A 19,796-nucleotide genomic window follows, 5' to 3' on the forward strand; every position below is an offset into this window, starting at 1 on the left:
GAGATGTGTTGTAGTAGTCATTTCTGTCGACACAGCACTGATAACAGCAACATAGACCATGAACCTCAGGGAAAACAACATGAAACGTTTTTAGTCACATGAGAAGAGACTATTCAGTGTCGTTGGATGTGAATGTGTAAATGAAACGGTGAAATGTTTAATTAAATTTCAATAAAACAATGATAGTCATCTAAAATTCAATGCTTTAAGCATAAACTATGTGCAGTTTAATTTTTATTGGTCATTGTTAGAAAAAATTATTTACACAGTTGCTGGTCTGAAAACAGATTCCAAAGTCTCTAAATGCATTTTCTTGGAAATAGTTGGTGGTTGTCGTTTTTTTCATCAAATTGAGTGATCAGTGTCATAATTTATGTCACATTTCCAAACCTTTGTGGCACTGCTAGAACACTGAAAATGCCACAATTGTGTGATTTTACTGCAGCAAGTAATTTCCCTCGGACAGAAAAAGGTTTTTAAATAAAAGGTACGTTCCTCTATAACTGATCTGGCAGTTGTCCGTTGAGCATTGTACCGTCATCCTCTATATTCGGTCGGCTCCTCCTCCTCCTGAGAAATCAGTGAGCATGGGGGTGATGTTGTGTTCATAGGCTGCATACTTGGAGTCTCCGCCGCTAGCCAGTTTGAGCTGCTGGGCAGCATGAGAGAGCTGGAAAGCAGCGTCTGGATGGGCGGAGTCAGGCAGCAGTGTACACTCCCTCTCCAATAGTTCAGCCACGCTCTTTAGAAGCTCCCAGAAACCAAAGGCGAGAGCAGCCTTTCTCAAACGGTTCAGTTCCTACAGTGATAAAAAAAATAACATTTTCCAACCAAAATTTTTTTTAAACTGTAATCAAAAGAGTCATATAATATCCTCTCTTCATAATAAAGTTATTTTTAAATACATTTAGAGAAAAAATGTACAGTAATATGTATAAATACCCACCTTATAAAAAGTTTGTGTTTTTTCTGGTAGTTTTCTTGCATTACGGAGAATTTTCTGTACATCCGTCTTAAGGTGCGATTATAAAAAAGTGAAAATTACTTTTAATTAACGACCTTTCAGATATATTGTAGTATATATTGTAGTATTCAGGTATATACCTGCAGTCCACTGGCTTTAATCCAGACAGTAACATTCTGAGCATAGCTTCTTTTGTTTTTTGGCTGTATGGGAAAAGGACTTTTACTGTCATCTTCACCATAGGGATTTTCAGCTGCATCTGTTGGTAATACAAACAAATAATCATAGTCATCTGATATTTATATCTTTTGCCAGTAAGCAAAGCCTTATGCAAACAATGAGCAAATGTTTTTATTACATATGTTCCTCCAGTCTCAGAATGTACCTGTACTAGTGTGAGAGAGGAAAATAAATATTTAATCATGCAAATGTGTGGTATTACCGTTATCCCTGACCCTTGTGTATTTACATACAGGTTTCCTAACTGAACTCAGAGAACAGTGCAGGTTACTTTTGTTTCAGTGTATTAATTATTAACTACTTGAACATAATGCATAAAACAATATGGTGCAGTTATTTGTATGCAGTTTAGTGTGGCTGATTGTTTACTGAATAAAAATGTGCTACCTGAGGCAGGGCCAAGCTGTGATATTCTGCCCAACCAGGGCAGAGGCTCTGAGCCAGGGTCAAAGAGTGACATCATTAGATTGGACTTCTTCTTACTGTCTGCCTGAGAATAAAGCATCCCGAACCAGTCAGGCCTGTCAAAGAAAACATTACGCACAGGAAAAACTTTTATTTCACAGTAACTGTAGATTTATCTCAAATATGCTTGAGATTCAAACAAATACTTCACTAAAATCACATTTTTTTAATGTATTCCCAACATTTTGTATGCTTATGACAAGACACATGCATATTTTCATACTGATCCTTACCCTAGTTGTACTAGAGCCACCATGCCCTCCACCTTAAGGCTGCCATGCAGAAGAACACAGAAGTTTGGGCTCTTTCCAGCCATCTGATTTGTGGAGGTCTCTTCCTCTGTGTCATCAGTGGCCCCGTGCACCGATCTCATCCCCTCTGTCAAGGAAAAGAACATGCCCATGAGCCCCAGGTGATGTGACAAGTTAATAAAGTCAAGCTATATTAAATGTGTATGTATATCTTTCCATAGCTTTTATCAGCTCTGAGACTCTTGCTTAATATTTTTCCTTTTCAAGCAAAAAAATAAAAAATAAAAATCACTCATCATTACACCGTGTGCATAATTATTAGGCAGTTGATATTCAGATTTTTGTTTTTACAAGCACATTTTTACCAATTCTAAACTATTGATTTTTAAATCATTTAATGATATATATTTAATAATATTTATATATATATATATATATATATATATATATATATATATATATATATATATATATATATATATATATATATATATAACACACACACAAAATTGTCCATACAAACATTTTTTTATTTTTCTAGGTAAAAATAGCTATGAAAATATTATTGAAAGGTAGCTTTGTCAATACCATAGGTAACAGAAAATAAATAAGGATACAGATAAGATGACCCAGAAAATATTAAACAAAATACTGACCTTTGTTCACAGCAATGGGCAGGACCAAGTGCCTAGATAAAACAGGGGGGCTGGAGATATCGCCAATCTCAATAAAACCCACAATTTCCAAGTCTATATATAAAACACAAGGTAACATTACTATCAAGAGCACTTTCGTTCAATTTCCTCTTTATGTAGAATCTACCATGATTAGCAACAAATAAAACATTTATTTACATTCATCATTTGTTTAAGGTTTTTAAATGTAATACATACAAATATAATATAAATGATATAATGTTTCATATATTTGTTAATAAAAAGATGCTCACATGAAATGCCCTATTTATATATGTGTAACACACCTAATACTCTGAGGAAGGCTGTAGGCCAAAATGCACCAGTGTGCAGTTTTAGGCATTTTTAATGTTTACTGAAGTGGCCAGCATGCGATTATAGGCTTTTCAACTTTTTTGGACTAGAAAAAGTGCCTTGGATTCTTTTTTTCTTCGTAATAGTTGCTTTAAACCCAGCCAAAGAGCACCTTCTGGGATTACTTCACAAGGTCTTTAATCAACCAGTAGTGCTTCAAGATGTCTTCAATGATCTATTAACATTAAAGACATGATCGTTTGACTATCTTCTTCGTTCATACCTGTTTGCACTGTTCTAGGTATGGGATCCACTTCCTCATCTATCGTCACTGGCTCTGGCCTGGGAAAGACCTGCACATCAGAAGTCAGGTTCCCACAGCGCAGCACCGCATGGAAGGGAGAGTACGCCTGGTCAATCAGCTTACTGCCAACACAAAAGTAACATTAACCTCAAAATGTTGCATAAACAGCAAAAAGCACTTAATTAAATCCAATACAAGCAAATACAGTATTTAGTAGTATGTATGCAAATTTAAGTAACATAACTCACCCAAACATAGACTGGACACTTTTAAGACAAAGGGGTCCCTCCATAGTGTATATCTGACCCTCTCCACCATTCAAATTAATCAGCTGCTCTAAGTTATCCATGGTATCTGTAGCTTGGAGCTTCAGGGGACATCAAAATAACATAGGTTAAAGAAAAGGAAAAACATAAAATAAAGGGAGAAATCATAAAAAAGAAAACAAATACATATTTAAAAAAAAATCATATACAAAAATATTTTTGTTTCATCTGATCATAGCTATTTCCTGCAATTCTCCAGCTGTGGTACTTGGACAGTCTTTCCACTCAAACTCTTTTCCTCACACTGCATTGACGATATAGACACACATCCCATTCCAGGCAGTTTCATAGTATTTTATGAGCCCTATCTTAATTATTGCCCTGATGGTGGAAAAGGGAATATTCACTGTTCTGGCTCTTTTTTAAGAAGCAACTTCACTAGTTTGTGAAGCTCAATTATCTTCTGCTGCACATCAGACATATATTATTTGGTTTTCCCTTATTGTTAAGTAATGATTAAGGGAATTGGGCTTGTTTTCCCTCCTATTATATTTCTGTATATCAGGAAGCCATGGCTGGATAATTTCATGTTCATTTTTATAATCATCATGGAGCACTCAATTTTGTGAATACGAATGGGAATATAAATTGAAAATTGATTGGAATATTCTAAGATATTTAAGATATGCCAGTAATTGTAGCCAACATGCACTGAAGAAAAACATTTATTTTGTCATTAGATTTTCCTTCAGTATATAAATATAAAGTGTATATTCAGAGTTCTTGAGTACATTCCTTGTAGAATAAAATACAAAAAGGGAGTAAACAGGAAGTAATAAAACACAAAAGAAACAAACAACATTACCGAAACTATATCCAAAATTAAAACATTAGATATAACAATGTAAGCTTATTCCAAAATAATACTGTAAATAAGTAAAACAGTCTCTTAATCATACCAAAATAACACTGTTAAGGACACAGCGAAAACAGACTAATGTACCTCCTCTGCATTTGCAATGCACATGACATAGAGTTTGGAAGGGAAGGGGAATGGCAGTGGGAATTTCTTGTCCTCCACACGTTGTTTCACTGTTTGCAGGGAATGACGTAAAGATCCACGACCAATTCCAAGTGCACCATCAGTAACCAGTACCACCTACAGGCCAAAATAAGAACAACATAAACACAGATAAACAACATCAATGCAGTCAAATCAGTATCACTGTGGGGCACTGTGTAATATTATATATATTATATATATAAAACAATGTATAAAATCTAGACATTCAGGCTACACAGATTTAACCTGTTGACAGCTATTTTGAAAATGTACAGTTATATGTACATTTATATCTAAATGTATAATGTAATGTACATTACTGTATGTACTACATTGTACTGTACACTGGCATTGCATAACACTGTATTTCATACTATATTATGGTTATTCCAGTATGTTAGCACTTCCAATAAGTGTACTGTATATGCACGATTCACACACTCACACACATTTTTTTTACCTGGCATGGACAAGAGGTTCCCCATTCCTGCTGTACTACATTACTAACACCTTGCAATGCAGCCTCTAGGCAGGTTTTATCATAGTCTTCAAGGTTATTCAAGGCTTCCTGCATAACATTGAATGAAAGATAACAACAGGACTTCAGACAACTTCTATTTATGTAGACATATATGAATGTGGTCTGTTTTTACCTGCAGAGTATTGTAGTCTCTGGTGAAGGGCACCATAAGATCCCAGAGGGAGGAGAAGGCGACAAGTGAAGTGAACTCCAGTCTGTAGTTTGTGGCCATGTGTTCAAACAGCATGGTCAGTCCATGAACTGCCAGGTTCTTTCTCTGAAACTCTTCACTGCCCTCCACTGACACGGGTCGTGTCATGGACAGCGACGAGTCCATAAGAACCACAGTGGGCATGGTTGCAAGCTCTTCTCTTTACGCTCTGAAGAACAACTACGAATGAAAGCTTGATATATCTGTATAAAGACAGGAGCATACGACAATGTGAGCAAAGAGGCTTCTGCAGTGGACATCACAAGCACGCTTGGGTAATAGAAAAGGCACATATACTATAATTTCCCAAGTTTTCTTATTGTTGCACTCTGCCAAAGAAAAAATAAACAACCATAAAACAGCTTATACGAGCCTAAGACGACTTGCGCATCTTTGCTGGTTAAACCTAGTATAACTATTCTTACCAGCTGATTCGTTTATTTTTCATGTCACTGAACAAAAGTAAATATAAATGTTGCTACCCCAGTGTTCGCACTGTAAACGTTTTAAATTCTGTAAATACCTTCGAATACAATTCGTAAGTTAGTAGGGCAAACCAACTTTTGAATATTTCAACAAAATTTTACGATTTTACCCATCGCTGAAATCCCTTCTTCTTAACCAAGTGTGCACCGTGATAACCGGACCGTTTGGAAACAAAAGAACCCCGCTAACTAGTTCCTAGTCGAGAACGAGCGCGAAAAAATTATATTTAAAAAGTTGTATCTTAAAAAAAATTATCATATAAATTGACGGGGAAAAATAGATAGATAGCCTATACATAAACGTACATATTTAGGTAACGCCGTCGACAAAACTGTTAGAATTAGTTAATAAATCTAATTGTGGGCCATTTTAATATTAATCTGTAATCTATAATCCATAATTATGTAACAATAAACTATTATCCAAAAGAGTTATATACATTTTTTATGGTCAATTTTACGCGTGTATTCACTTTCTGCAATTCTGAATGAAACGTATAAGCGTAAAATAATTGGGATAAATGGTTCAAGACGTAATGAGAGTGTGAGGAGAGAGTACATCTAATCCTCTTAAAAGACTTCAGGTATTAGGTATTGTGCTGATCCACGCTGAAGAGCTGTCCTGCGGTGCGTCCTGCTTGACCTAAGCAGCGCTCCCAGCATCCGTGCCTTTCCCTGCAGCCCAGCTGTGAGACAGCAGCGCTCCACGCACCGCCGCGAGCGTCGTCTTTCACCCGGTAGGTTTTATTTGGTGTGTTCTGAATTGTTTCTTGCATGAGAGCAAATAAAGTTTCAATATACATTTCTTTGTTAATACGGTTATTTGTGGCTGATATTGAAATACCTGCCGCAACCAAACAGTTGGTCACACTTTACATTTTAGTGTGCTACTGTGTTTACAAAAGGCGTAATTTCGTTGTTTTATGGAGGCGCAATGTTATTAATAAATGTATAAGCTTGACAAAAACTTTTGTAGAAATGAGACGGATATTTTAAATCCCTCATGCATGTTGAAAGAAATGCTTCGAGAAATGCTTTTCTTAATCATTTATGTATTCAGAAGCAGTGCCATTTTTAAGGGACAATGTCATCTTTTGAAACAGGGGCACTTTTATTTTTTATTATGGCGTTTTCTCCATAGGCTAACACATAATGTGCTATTAATTTAGGCTATGTGAATTAAATAGATAGATATGTATAAAAGATGAAATGTATAAAAGATTGATTAACTGAAGATTAGGCGTTACTTTATTACTTTAAGTGTCGTTTTACCCCAAACTCAGATTGTTATCGATTTCTGACCATGGTAAGAAGTTCACATGCTTCTAACAATGAAATTGACAAGAAACTAGAGTTGTTAAAATATTATTTCATTTTTGTTTTAATTTAAACCAATGCAATGGGTTGGTTAAATGAACAATCTTAGGAGTGTAATGGACACTGTAATCTGCTAAACCTGCATTCAGTGTTTCCTATACAACCTGTACTCAGTATTCCTCCTTTTATTCACTGTAAGGTCTGTGAAAGGAAACCTGCACCACCGAGAAAATGAGATGAAACTGTCTGAGAGTGTGTGCTGCATACCCCTGCGTCTTTTGGGGGGAAATTCTGGATGTTCTGGGTGTCATTGCCCTAAAAAACAACTTGGTGCCCTTTAGGAAGCATACTAGAAAATGTTCCTGACTCGAAGAAAGAGACTTCAGCTTAGCCGGATAATATTACTTCTGTCTGGGGTTTTCCTTTGTTCTTTATATCAGCTCACTATTAGAGCAAGACTACCAGAACCCTGGTCTGAGCCCCAAATAGCAGGAAAACCTGAGGATGGCTCTGATCCTGGCTCTGGATGGTCAGATATGACAGTGCTTCCGACTAATTTGACCACTGCTGAGCCAAATAGCTCCAACCACACAGATAGCGTCCAGTCGTCAGAACCAGCAACAAATGTATCCATCCAAACTATCTCTAGAACAGAGACACCTACAACAACCACAAACAGTACAGTCAACCAATGCATCTTTGTGGATCCAGACCTTCCAAAACCCACCCCAGTTCCTACACGGCAACCGACACGACAACTGTAGTGCCCAACACTACAGCGCCCAGACCTGGTGATGCACCACACATGAAGGGCGAGTACCGGAGGACATCTTCTCCATTGAGGATCGACGCAAAGGCTGGGTTGTTCTACACATCTTTGGAATGGTATACATGTTTGTTTCTTTGGCCATAGTCTGCGATGAGTTTTTCGTTCCTACGTTGGGAGTCATAACAGACAAACTGGAGATCTCAGATGATGTGGCAGGGGCGACGTTCATGGCTGCTGGAGGCTCTGCTCCCGAACTCTTCACTTCCTTGATCGGGGTCTTCATTTCTCATAGCAATGTGGGCATTGGAACTATCGTAGGCTCGGCTGTCTTCAACATCCTGTTTGTGATTGGAATGTGTGCGCTGTTCTCCCGGAGATGCTTCACCTCACCTGGTGGCCTCTTTTTCGGGATGTTTCTTTCTACATTCTCGATCTCATCATGCTCATCATCTTCTTCTTGGACAATACTATTATGTGGTGGGAGAGTATGATGCTGGTGGGCGGGTATGCCGTCTATGTTTTCTTCATGAAATACAATGTTCAGATTGAGCGGGCCTTTAAGTCTCAACTCAGGAAACACAAGAACATCGTCAAAGTTATTGCGGTCGAAGAACCTGAGAAGGTACGCTTGAATATATTCACATAGTTTTTTTTGGAAATCACATCAAATTTTACCTAAATAAACCCAAATCATCTGATTTATTAAAAATTATAAATAATTAAAAATTGTGCTAGAGTACTTAATAAGATTTTCTTTTACATATACAGTTCAATAAACCTGAAATGGTGTATTCATTTATAAATTGTACAAAATATAGCATCATTTTATATTTACATTTTATCAGTACTGGTGTTCGAACCCACAACCTTGTGCATTGTTAGTACTATCAAATACATGGTTTGCATGATAGCAATAAGCAGTTTGTTTGGTTTTGGATAGTGTTGATTGTTTCTGCAATGGTAATCCTTCTAGTGATGAGGAACATTTACTCTGCTATAATATCTGCGATAACAGAGCTATAATAGCATCCCACTCAGGTGAATGTGAATGTGAGTCACTTATGTTTATTCATTGAGCAGATACGCATGGGTTATGCGTTTTCCTTTGATAAACAGAAATGAAAAGGATCTCTTGTGTCTGCTGGGGCTAGACATTGTTAATGAGTTGTCTTGTACCAAGCGAGGTATTTGGAGCAGGTGCATTTGGCACACTGTGACAGCCCCATCTGTATTAGTGACACTATCCCGTCACATAATAAAATTGCATGTTCATTTTCACAAGTTCCTTTCTTCATCCTGAACATCCCTCAGCTTAGACGCTGTGGTGAGAGAGAGGGGTTTAGAGAGATCAACACTTGATAATCTGTCATAACATCTCTGTTCACAATCTACCTGAGAGGAGACTTTAAAATGCAGTGACAAAATTTTGATTGTAGCAAATATGTCTTATACTGGGAACAGGTTTGTTAATAAATAGACAGCATGTCATGAATCATGTATATGATCAAAATAATAGTAACTGAATCTAATATTTGGCCTCTGGAATGGTAAAACAATGACACGGCACTCTGATCTAAAGACGTTCACTTAATCCTTTGAGGGTCCGCTGTGATTTACAAACTGTGTAACATATAGAGTGTTTAAATCTGCTAAGTGTGATTGAAGCTTATATAGTGTAAGAAGGCTTACTAGACCAGAGGACCTAGATCTCTGTCAAACTAAACCCACTGGATTGAAATTATCACAGATAACAAATACAACAGTAACAATTAAATACAGAATATTATATATTTCACTGCTTAAGCATGTTACAGTGTTGTAAATGTTAACTAAAACTAAAGTTATAAAAAATATTTTTGTTAACTGGAAGCTGAAATAAAATAAAATAGAAATATTTGATGCAAAATTTAAAATTAAAAAAGAGATTAGAAATGTTGGTTTGGCAAGTAATTGAAATAAAATGAGTCGAAGTACTAAAATATCAAAAACATATACTGAAACAATAATAAAGGTAATTAGAAATATTAAAAAAGTGACAAAAGACAAAAACATCACTAAAACCTAAAGTAAACTTAAAATGAGGACTAAAATCTAAAAAGATAATTCAAAATATTAAATTATTGTAATAGTATATAAATAATACTAAAATAATGCTGGTATGTTATATTACCTAATCTTGTGTTACATTAATACTTTCATTTACAATCATAAATTATTTTGTAATTTCAAGTACTTTTTAAATACACTCCATGAGGGTATGGGAATGAATCATCTGTCAAGTTTGTAACAGTTTCCACCTTTATTCTCCAAACAGCAGAATGAGAAGAGAAGGTCAAAGGTGAATGTTCCTTGCATCTTCTGTAATGTTTCAAACTGTTGTTGCACACAGGACAATGGGACCTCAGGCGAAGAGAACAGGCCACCTGAACCAGAAGACAAGAATAGATTAAAGGTAATCAAAATAAGGAAATATATGAACAAATAATCATAATAATTCAAAATATGTGGTCTCTGGTAACTCTTAAAGGAATCTACACATTACTGTATTCACAATACAATGACTGTTTGCACAGAGATCACACAACTGATTGAGCAAACATTGATGTGTCAACCTGAACAAAGCAATGTTTTATTAAGCAACATATTTTAACTCCTTTTAATCTTCTGAAAAGTCAGTCTACAAAGGCTTTCATAGTTGTTTTTGGATTACAAACTAAGATATGAGGAAGACACAAGAAATTTCACATGTCCTGTCATAAAATTATGGGATTACTCATTAATTTAACCTATAAAATAAACGACATATATAATATTTATATCTCTAAAAGTCCACATAATACGCAGGTTCAGGTATGAATTCTTTTGACATGAGCGAGAGCATTTGTCAGAATATTTTCTCCTCTTTTGTGTAGCTGAAGCCCACACTGCAGCGCGGGGGCAGTTCTGCCTCTCTGCACAACAGCACCATGAGGAACACCATCTTTCAGCTGATGATTCACACACTGGATCCTCTTGGAGAGGGTAAGAGCCCTTCAGTGCCTGAACCCTCATAATGATTACTCATTAAGCAAACATTGCACGAAGCCGTTACAAATTTCAATTCTGCCTATTTAAAGGGATATTCCACCCTGAAATGACAATTCTGTCATCATTTACTCACCATCATGTCGTTCCAAACCTGTATGACTTTGGTTCTTCTGTGGGACACAAAAGAAGATATTTTGAAGAACGTTGGGAACCAAACAACATGCATCCATTGTATGTACATAAAAAAATCTTTTATCTATGTTCCACAAAAGAATGAAAGTCAGTTTTGGAATGAAAAGTTGGCGAGATGATGACTTTTGGGTGAACATTCCCTTATTTGTTTGTGAAAGCTGTATTACAAGGTTTATAAATTAGTTTTGAATAAATGTTAATATTAAATAATTAGGAAAGGTATACGCTTTTTTTAAAGACTCAAATTCTGCCATTTTATGATGTTTACTGAATGTTGTTCATACAAAATGCTTGATTTAAACACTACTGGTTTACTAAAGGGCTTTAGATGTTTTATGGTTGCACCTTCTGAACTTTTTTGTACATTGCTATATTATTAAGATCAAAATGCCAATCATAGGCCTATATTCAAGCGCTGTAAGATGTGGAGAGCAGGAGATTCCGTTTGTCCTTCTCCCAGTACAAATGGATTAGCAAAGTGTGTTCCATATGATGACAGCACTAAGTCCAGATTGATACTAAGAAGATAAATAGCTCTTTCTCAGTCTATGGAGTGGAGAGTGATTCATAGTAGTGAGAGAAGGCCCACTGCAGTGGCTCTATGACATTCTGTTGAGTCACATCAGTGTGTATGTCACCATTTGAACATACGCTATATTATTTCTTTATTGCACATGGGCTCTCAAACAAGATGGTAACATGTGCAGAAACACTGTTTTCTTAGCATCACAAAAAATGTCGTCAGAAATGTCAGTTCTTATTATAAACTAGAGGAACATCATCAAAACTTTCAATTTAATTACATAAATGCTATGTGCACTGAAGATGTGATGTCATACGAATACCTTGCACAGCTGTTTGATGGCTGGCATGCATACGTGTAAAGCAGAAGCCCTGTTGCTCTGGTCTGGGGGTCTGTGGTTAGTGGTTTGGGTTGGTCCTCTTGACCTTCAGCCTGTCCTCAGGAGGCTGTGCAGCACCTGCGCTCTCAGGGTCCTCACAAAAACCTCCTAGCTCTGTGCTGCTCCATCATTAAGCTGCTTTTGATTGAGCTCATAAAGGCTGGATGAGAGCCAGGCTCCAGCAGCTCAATCTTGTTATGGTGATGGGGTCCCTGCTCATTTACAAGCCTTAGTCAATGAGATAAATTTAAAGATTCAGTTAAACATATTTACATTTTGGCTGATAAATCACTGACAAGCACTTTAGGACCTCATTGGTATTGCCTTTAAATGCTCTGTATCAGTCTTTTGAATCTCTCAAGAGTTGTTTATGTAATATTTCCCACCAAAATTAATAGAAAAGATTTTTAACGTAATGAAGCCTATTGATTAGAACCCTATTCATTAGGTCCATTAGATCCATTTTTGTTTTCATTATTTCCTTTAAAATTAAACACCCCACCCCATCTATTAATTATATGCAAAATATAATATAATATAAAATGAAAGTTTGATTAAAAACTCTGAAGTTTCAAAGATTTTTTGTGTTTTTGATAGAAAAAGGTTTTTAAAATAATCTCTTAATCTAAGAAATCAGGCTTAATAACCCAAACATTTCTTCACATGAGATTCCCCCCAGTGCATTTATACCTTGCCCTGTCCAAAGACTTTTCTAAACAAGTCAGTTTGTTTAACTCCAAGTCAGTGCAGTAATGATGAGTTTGGAGAGCATTAGGAGTTGCATTTGTGACACTCACCATGGTATCTGTTGTATATGAATCTACTTTTACTCATTAGAGTCAGTGTTTAATGGAGATGCAAAGGCTAGAAGCTCTTTGGAATGTAAAGGTAAGGGGCTTAGTGTTTGTGATGTTATTCTTGTGATGTGACCCCGTCTTGTACAGTAGTAGCCTGTGAGATGTGAGGAAATAACATTTTGTTTTACGTCTGTGAAATGAGGGCTTCTGTCATTTGTGGTACTGCCATTGTTGACCCTGACAGTGCCAGTCAAAGTCTACATTCAAGCTATATTCTTCCTTTCCTGGTTTGCAGTGAAATTTAAAGACAAGGCTCAGATTTTGAACGACATGGCCCGGGGGAAAGTAGAGAACAAAAAGAAGGAAAAATCTGGTGAAGGTGAGATTTTATAATCTTAGTCTGTTCTATTATGATTGCACAGAGCTTTGTAGACAGGTCGGTACATTGTCCTACCTCACAGATGAGTTCTGTTGCATATTCAAAATGGTTATTAATGTTGCATTTCCACAAGCAGTAACGCACCAGCTGTGTGCTGAATGAAAGGTACAAAGAGAGGGCAAGCTGCCAGGAGTTTGGCCCGTTTTGCCCTCTACTCATCCCGCATTCCATATTTCCACCTTTTGTTTCTACTCGAGAGCTGCTTTACACATTACCTGACATAATGACCAAGCTCCATCTCATGAATTAAGCATGAGAGGCTTGGAATCAGTTGCGGATTATCTTGTGTCGCAACTGCTGTGTTTGAAATTGCCGCCAAGCGATATACAGTAGCAGCATTACTCACTCCTATTGAAGAAATCTTCACTCCACATCTGAGAGGAGCTTGTAGTATTGCAACATTTAGTAAGTAATTGCAAGCTCGACTGATATTTTATTTTTGTGGTTTAAATAAGGTGATGATCAGACGGAACAGTCCAAGGATTCCAAAGACTCAGCTCCAGGAGCCAAGGAGGAAGAGGCTAGTCAAAAGCCTGAGGCACAAAAGGTGGGCCTATTGCGTCTCGAAAAAAGTTGGAAAGAAGAAGGAGGAGATATGAGACACTTGTCTGCTTTTAATGAGCTCATCAATTCTTTACCTTGTTGCAACGCTGACAGAGGTGATCTGTCAAACATAGTATGTGATTCATATTTAAGAAATAAAAAAAATAATTAAATCACCCTCAAGTCATGACATCCTTTCTTTTATGGAACTCAAAAGGAAGTGTTTGAAGAATATTTATTACAGTGAAGGGAAACTAGAGGTTTCAAGCTTAAAAGAGGCCAAAAGCATGTATTTTCATGACACATTCACTATGTCTGTTTCATGACCTAATAATTCTTCAAGTCAGATCTCTGACTCAGGTTAACATTTCAGTGGAGACAAAGATGATCTGTGAAGCAATGAAGCTATCTGCTTTTATTATCCTTTTATTGTGCTTTTGTATACTTTTTGAAGCTTGAAAGCACCCGTCTCTATTATTATAAGTGCATGGAAAAGAGCAAGCTTTTATAAAGAAATTCATATTGGTTTGGGACAGACTGAATGTGACTAAATGATGATAAACCTTCACTTTTGGGTGAACTGTTGCTTTAAGTTAGTTATGGTAATTGTTTTTTTATGCTTAGGTAAGATGTTTTCACCAGTCTTTTTCTTATATTGTCTTAAGGAAGGAGACACTGCAGCAGGAGGAGGATCAGAAAAGCCAGGAGGTTCAGATGATTCAGGGGATGATGAAGATGACAGTGACGAAGACAGCGATGAAGACAGCGATGATGACGATGATGATGATGAGGATGAAAATGAGGATGAGGCTGGAGAGGAAGGAGAAAATGATGAACCTCTGTCATTAGAGTGGCCAGATACCAGACGCAAACAGGCCACATATTTGTTTCTGTTGCCCATTGTCTTTCCACTGTGGCTGACAGTTCCAGATGTCAGAAACCCTGTGAGAAACATCACATTAGCATTGTTTTTTTAAATGTACTTTGATAGAAATTTGATAGAACTGACATACTGTATTTTGCACTTACAGGCATCCAAGAAGTTCTTTGTCATCACTTTCCTTGGTTCAATAGTATGGATTGCTATATTCTCCTATCTTATGGTGTGGTGGGCACATCAGGTCAGTGTAGAAAACAGCATTAGCCATTGCTTATGAACATTATTGCATTAGCAAATAAAAGATAAAAACAAACAATCAATCATTGAGATTTTCTCTCCTAGGTGGGTGAGACCATTGGCATTTCTGAGGAAATCATGGGTCTTACCATTCTGGCCGCAGGAACATCCATTCCTGATCTTATCACCAGCGTGATTGTGGCTCGAAAAGGCTTAGGAGACATGGCTGTCTCGAGCTCTGTAGGCAGCAACATATTTGACATCACCATGGGGTAAGACAATGAAAACTTTACATAAATGAGGTGTTTGATAGCTGGAAATGATAGGTACATTTTTGTCAAATGTGATTGGCTAAACACTGGCTCCTTGTGTTCACTGGTTTGTGTTCAGACCACATGTTTACGTTTGATTTTTCAGATGGACTGTCAGTTTTGGGATTTTTCTGTAAATTTTTGTGCAGATTATATAGTTTCACCAGTAGCTGGCAACAAGAGTCCCTAATGAGTGAACTTTTTTTTTGTTAAAAGTTGGAGAGAAATTAGAAAGTGATGTGACATGACATGTGGCCACGTATGGTAACCCATACTAGGAGCTTGTGCTCTGCATTTGATTTAACCCAAACCTGTGACCTCTGGGTTATAAGTTCGACCAACACTAATTTGTCTAATCATGCACAAAATAAGTGTACATTTTTGAGTGTGTCATTTGCTCAACCGTTTTGTTCAAAAACTCTGAACTTCTGATGAAGTGACTAGCTATATTCCAAATTTCTTGCATCTGAAATGAGTAATATGTCTTAATTCATTGTAGTCGCAAAATAGTAGGTGAAAAATACCTTGAAAAGTACCTGGATGATTTACTAATTATGGTGAAATTAGAAAGTGTGTATCCAGAGGTTTTATGAATGACATCTGACACTGGTAGACGCAGCGACAGTAACAACATGTAGTTAACAATATAGTACACCTGAATGTATTATATTCATACTAAACATATTCATTCTATATAGTCAGAACATACTTTTTAGCAGTTACCAAGTAATTAAATCATTCAAAAGAAGCACCTACACAGATGTGATTTCTGAACTGTATATAGTAATATTGCATCTAAAATTAGTAAAAATGTTTTAAGCTGTTGTTTGTTTAGAAATATCCCTTGGTATGAATAAATGCTTTATATCTTAATTATATTCTGTTACAGGCTGCCGGTGCCCTGGCTGATGTACTCATCTTTTCATTCACTGGCGCCGGTGCCCGTGAGCAGCAATGGGCTGTTCTGTGCCATTGTGCTGCTCTTCCTCATGCTCCTCTTTGTCATTATCTCCATCGCTGCCTGTAAGTGGAGGATGAATAAAGTGTTGGGATCCACTATGTTCATCCTCTACTTTGTGTTCCTGGTGCTCAGTGTCATGCTAGAGGATCGAATCATCATATGTCCTGTGTCCATCTGAGCAAACCTGTTGATACAGTCCTGGCATTTGAAACGCTCTGAACTGTAACTTCACACATATTAAAAGCATCTCTGGACTCGCTGTTGACTTATTCTGTATTTTGCAAGATCTTTTGTAAAGGGATGCAATAACTGGCCATCATTTCCAAACTATGTTAACTGTTACAGGCACTTTTTTGGTCACCACTTTTGGCTTGTTACATTAAAATGGCAGAAAAGAGTAACAGGCCCTGTCCCAAATGGTCACCATTTGTGTTATCCTCACTTTGGTGATGTAATGCCATATGGATTGTTGAGTGTAGACTGCTGTGTTGGCCCACTTTGTGGGCTTTCCAAAAGGGCACATTGAGACCACATACAGAGGCACTCTTGAGCACCTTTTTGAACCGTAAAATAACAAATAAGACACCCTACTGCCTTGTGGACTTGGCAAACACAATATGGTTATGATTGCATAATCAAAGGTCAGATCCAGTGTGCCATTTGGGACAGGACCACATAGTAAATCTTTTCTCTTTTATTTTTTTCAAAATCTCACATGATTTGTGATGCAATTTAACCATTTAGGTTTATTGGGATGATACCAAGATACACATGCAAAACACATTTCTTTACGACATATAAAATCGATTGCAAGGATTATAACTTTATGAGAGGTAAACGTGTGTAATTGTTTTCAGTGATGAAACATTGCATTGCATAACAAAGAAATGTTTCCAAATTGTTTTTGATGAATTTTATATTGTGATTGTATTATTCGATGTTGTGGGTTTTCAGATAGCTATGGGACTACGTTGGGAGAAATCGTGAGCTTATTGTAAATTATGTAATTTAACCATTCTCTAATGGAATTATTTTTGTTACATGAAAAAATGTCATTAGCAAGCGTTCTAATTGCAGATCATGTGCTGTATGTAAGATATGACTTTTTTTCCATCATAAAAGTAGAGACAAAGTCTAATGTAATCAGTATGATTCTGATAAAAACAGTTTGTGAATTTCCATACAAATGTCACAATGCTGTTTAAATTCACTACTGAATAGAGGCAAGGATTGTTCCTTTTTGAATGTCGCACATTGTGTTGATTTCTCTCTTGAGAGTTGCTCATTGTAAATATATTTGTTGGTTCAGTGCAAAATTAAATGGGTTTTAAAATGCCACTTTTTTCTCCCTCTATTTCATCAAATAAACCAGAGACACCAAAACAAACACATCGGAGTCGATTTAAGTGTTTATTTACAGTTCTAAACAATTTTATAGACCTGGCTCAGATCTGACAAAATGATATATACAAATATAAATAGAAGTAACAAAAGGAGTGATATGTAAAGCACATTGCCTAACATAAAATGATTTGTTAAAAAAACAAATAAACAAATCACCTCACACATTAACCGCTTTAAATTAGCTTCCATGAAATAAGTCAGTTTGTTTCACTACTATGCCATATTGACGTAAAAAGCAGGTGATAGAAAAACTGCTAAACATTAACAGCAGTGTAAATTGTATTTTTTTCTTTTTGTAGTATTACACAGCATCAGGTCAATAAACAAAAAAAAAAAAAAAATCCTAAAATGTTTAGGGCAGTATTATCTCTTTTTTCCTACTTGGGGCATTAACATCATGTCACTGTGTATAACTACATGTGTTTTTATCTTTTCCATAATCCATCGCATTTTAAATATTTAAACTTAATCAGTTCTCTTCCCAACCACACAGACTCAAAGTGCATCTTCATTAACATAATGATAAAAAATGAACAATATTAAAATATAACAGTTCCAGTTATCGCATAATGTAAGTGCTTGTATGCTTCAGGTACTTTATGTATCTTGACAATGGAAACCCATGATTATGTAACACTGCACAATATAAAGCAATGCCTCAAAAAAATTTTATCGTTTCGTACCTTCATGGCAAACACACTAGATTATGCTAGTGAGTGTAAAACGTTGACTTCACATTCACATTAACAGTCCATTTTATTTTATACTTGCTATATTACCCTTTAAACCCTGTTGTAAATTTGTCTCCGTACTGTTCTTCGCCCCAAGGTAAGGCATTTCTCAATTCAAAATCTCCTCAAATATTTTTCTCACCATGTAAACTGTGAGTCAAGAGTTTATATTTGGTCCAGTTCTGTACCTCAAGACGACAGTGTCACTGACGGTCACCATACGACTGGTCTCCAGGACCAGGACGACAAACAGCACACGCTCAAAAGAGAAACCTATACACTACGAACAGCATAGTCTTTACAAATGGAGACACGTCAGTTATAACAAATTCCAGTCTTAAAATATAACTGTATAATACAAATATGCAAAATAATAAGACTATGTACACAAAGTCTCTCTGTATGTGAAATATACAAGTGCCTCTAGACGGCCTAAAGAGGACGGTGTTTGTTGGGGTTGCTCATTGTGCTTCCACGCATCCTAAACGTGATCGATTTGATTGTTCTATAGCTACTGGTCCCAAATCCACCCCACCATTCACTGGACGTGAACGAATGGAGCGATGGAATGACCTGAGCACAATGATATTGCTCCTAATCTACAATGACCTCTAAACTCAAGTTTACCTGAGCGGTGCTAACGATTCAAACGTGACCCCCAAGATTCCTAAAGGGGTTGAGGGTCAAGACATTAGGCAGGTGGAAGAGCAAAAGTGAGGGCAAATGCAAGAAAAGAACACGACTACAGACTATATAAAGTGACATATTCACAGGAAGTGTATGAAGAAGAACAGTCACATAAATACACAGGACTTGTGTCGAAAGAGACCTCATGGGAGCCAGAGGTAGCTTTGGTTACGATGAATGTTCAGGATCACATGAATGAAAGTGTTCCTTCTTTGGATGCCTTCCTGTGTGATGGATACAAGGAGAGAGGGATCAGTGAGAGGAGGCGAATCAGAGACTGGGCAGCCCAAAGGTTCTCCTGCACTCCATGACTCCGGCGCTGGGTGGACGGTCACAATTGTGGGTCATCTTGACCTGGCTGGGCGTTAAACGGTCATATGCCATTTTGTATTCACGATCAAATGCATCTGTGAAAATAAATGAAGATGTTGGTAATGATGACAGTTATCATGTTCTGCGGTTTAAAATAGATGTATAGTACATTTTAAAGGTTTTAGGTCAGTAAATTAAAGTAGCTTATGCACACCAAGGCTGCATACTAAAAAAAGCTTTTCAATTCAAAATATCTATTTTAATATATTTTAAAAATGTAATTTATTCCAAAAATGTGATGTTAATTCCAAATATTTAGCAGTCATTACTCCAGTCTTTAGTGTCAAGTGATCTTTCAGAAATCATTCTAATATGCTGATCAAGAAATGTTTCTCATTATTATTGATGTTGAAAATACTTATGCTAGAAAAGGTGCTACATTTGTTTCAGGATTTTATGGTGAATGAAAAGCAAAAAAATGCATTTATTTAAAATAAAAATATGAATTTTTGAATAAAAAAATCTTACT

General features: G+C 36.5%; 3 protein-coding genes across 3 annotated transcripts in view; 1 reads left to right on the forward strand and 2 right to left on the reverse strand.

Annotated features, from left to right (window-relative positions):
• Positions 1-217: 217 nt before the first annotated feature.
• Positions 218-5,929, reverse strand: ints14 (integrator complex subunit 14). Its single transcript, XM_043265014.1, has 12 exons — positions 5,869-5,929; positions 5,196-5,476; positions 5,003-5,110; positions 4,483-4,638; positions 3,462-3,580; positions 3,193-3,335; positions 2,577-2,669; positions 1,903-2,047; positions 1,592-1,725; positions 1,105-1,223; positions 947-1,012; positions 218-799 (listed from the first exon to the last, which is right to left on the reverse strand). The coding sequence occupies exons 2-12, from the start codon at positions 5,415-5,417 to the stop codon at positions 545-547; spliced, it is 1,560 nt and encodes a 519-aa protein (XP_043120949.1). The 5' UTR covers positions 5,418-5,476; positions 5,869-5,929; the 3' UTR covers positions 218-544.
• Positions 5,930-6,365: 436 nt separating this feature from the next.
• Positions 6,366-16,617, forward strand: slc24a1 (solute carrier family 24 member 1). The gene is given in 13 exon segments (XM_043264898.1): positions 6,366-6,495; positions 7,275-7,813; positions 7,816-7,890; positions 7,893-8,213; positions 8,216-8,466; positions 10,234-10,296; positions 10,757-10,865; positions 13,058-13,141; positions 13,657-13,748; positions 14,410-14,688; positions 14,776-14,865; positions 14,967-15,133; positions 16,062-16,617. Coding segments are annotated over 12 exon segments (2,163 nt in total). The 5' UTR covers positions 6,366-6,495; positions 7,275-7,431; the 3' UTR covers positions 16,312-16,617.
• Positions 16,618-19,004: 2,387 nt separating this feature from the next.
• dennd4a (DENN/MADD domain containing 4A) overlaps positions 19,005-19,796 on the reverse strand; it is a 28,149-nt gene continuing 27,357 nt past the window's right edge. The window contains 1 exon segment of the mRNA XM_043264899.1: positions 19,005-19,362. Within this exon segment, the coding sequence (XP_043120834.1) occupies positions 19,226-19,362 (137 nt within the window). The 3' untranslated portion in view covers positions 19,005-19,225.

The sequence above is a fragment of the Puntigrus tetrazona genome, chromosome 18, assembly GCF_018831695.1.
Source record: "Puntigrus tetrazona isolate hp1 chromosome 18, ASM1883169v1, whole genome shotgun sequence".
In the NCBI taxonomy this organism is placed as follows: Eukaryota; Metazoa; Chordata; class Actinopteri; order Cypriniformes; family Cyprinidae; genus Puntigrus; species Puntigrus tetrazona.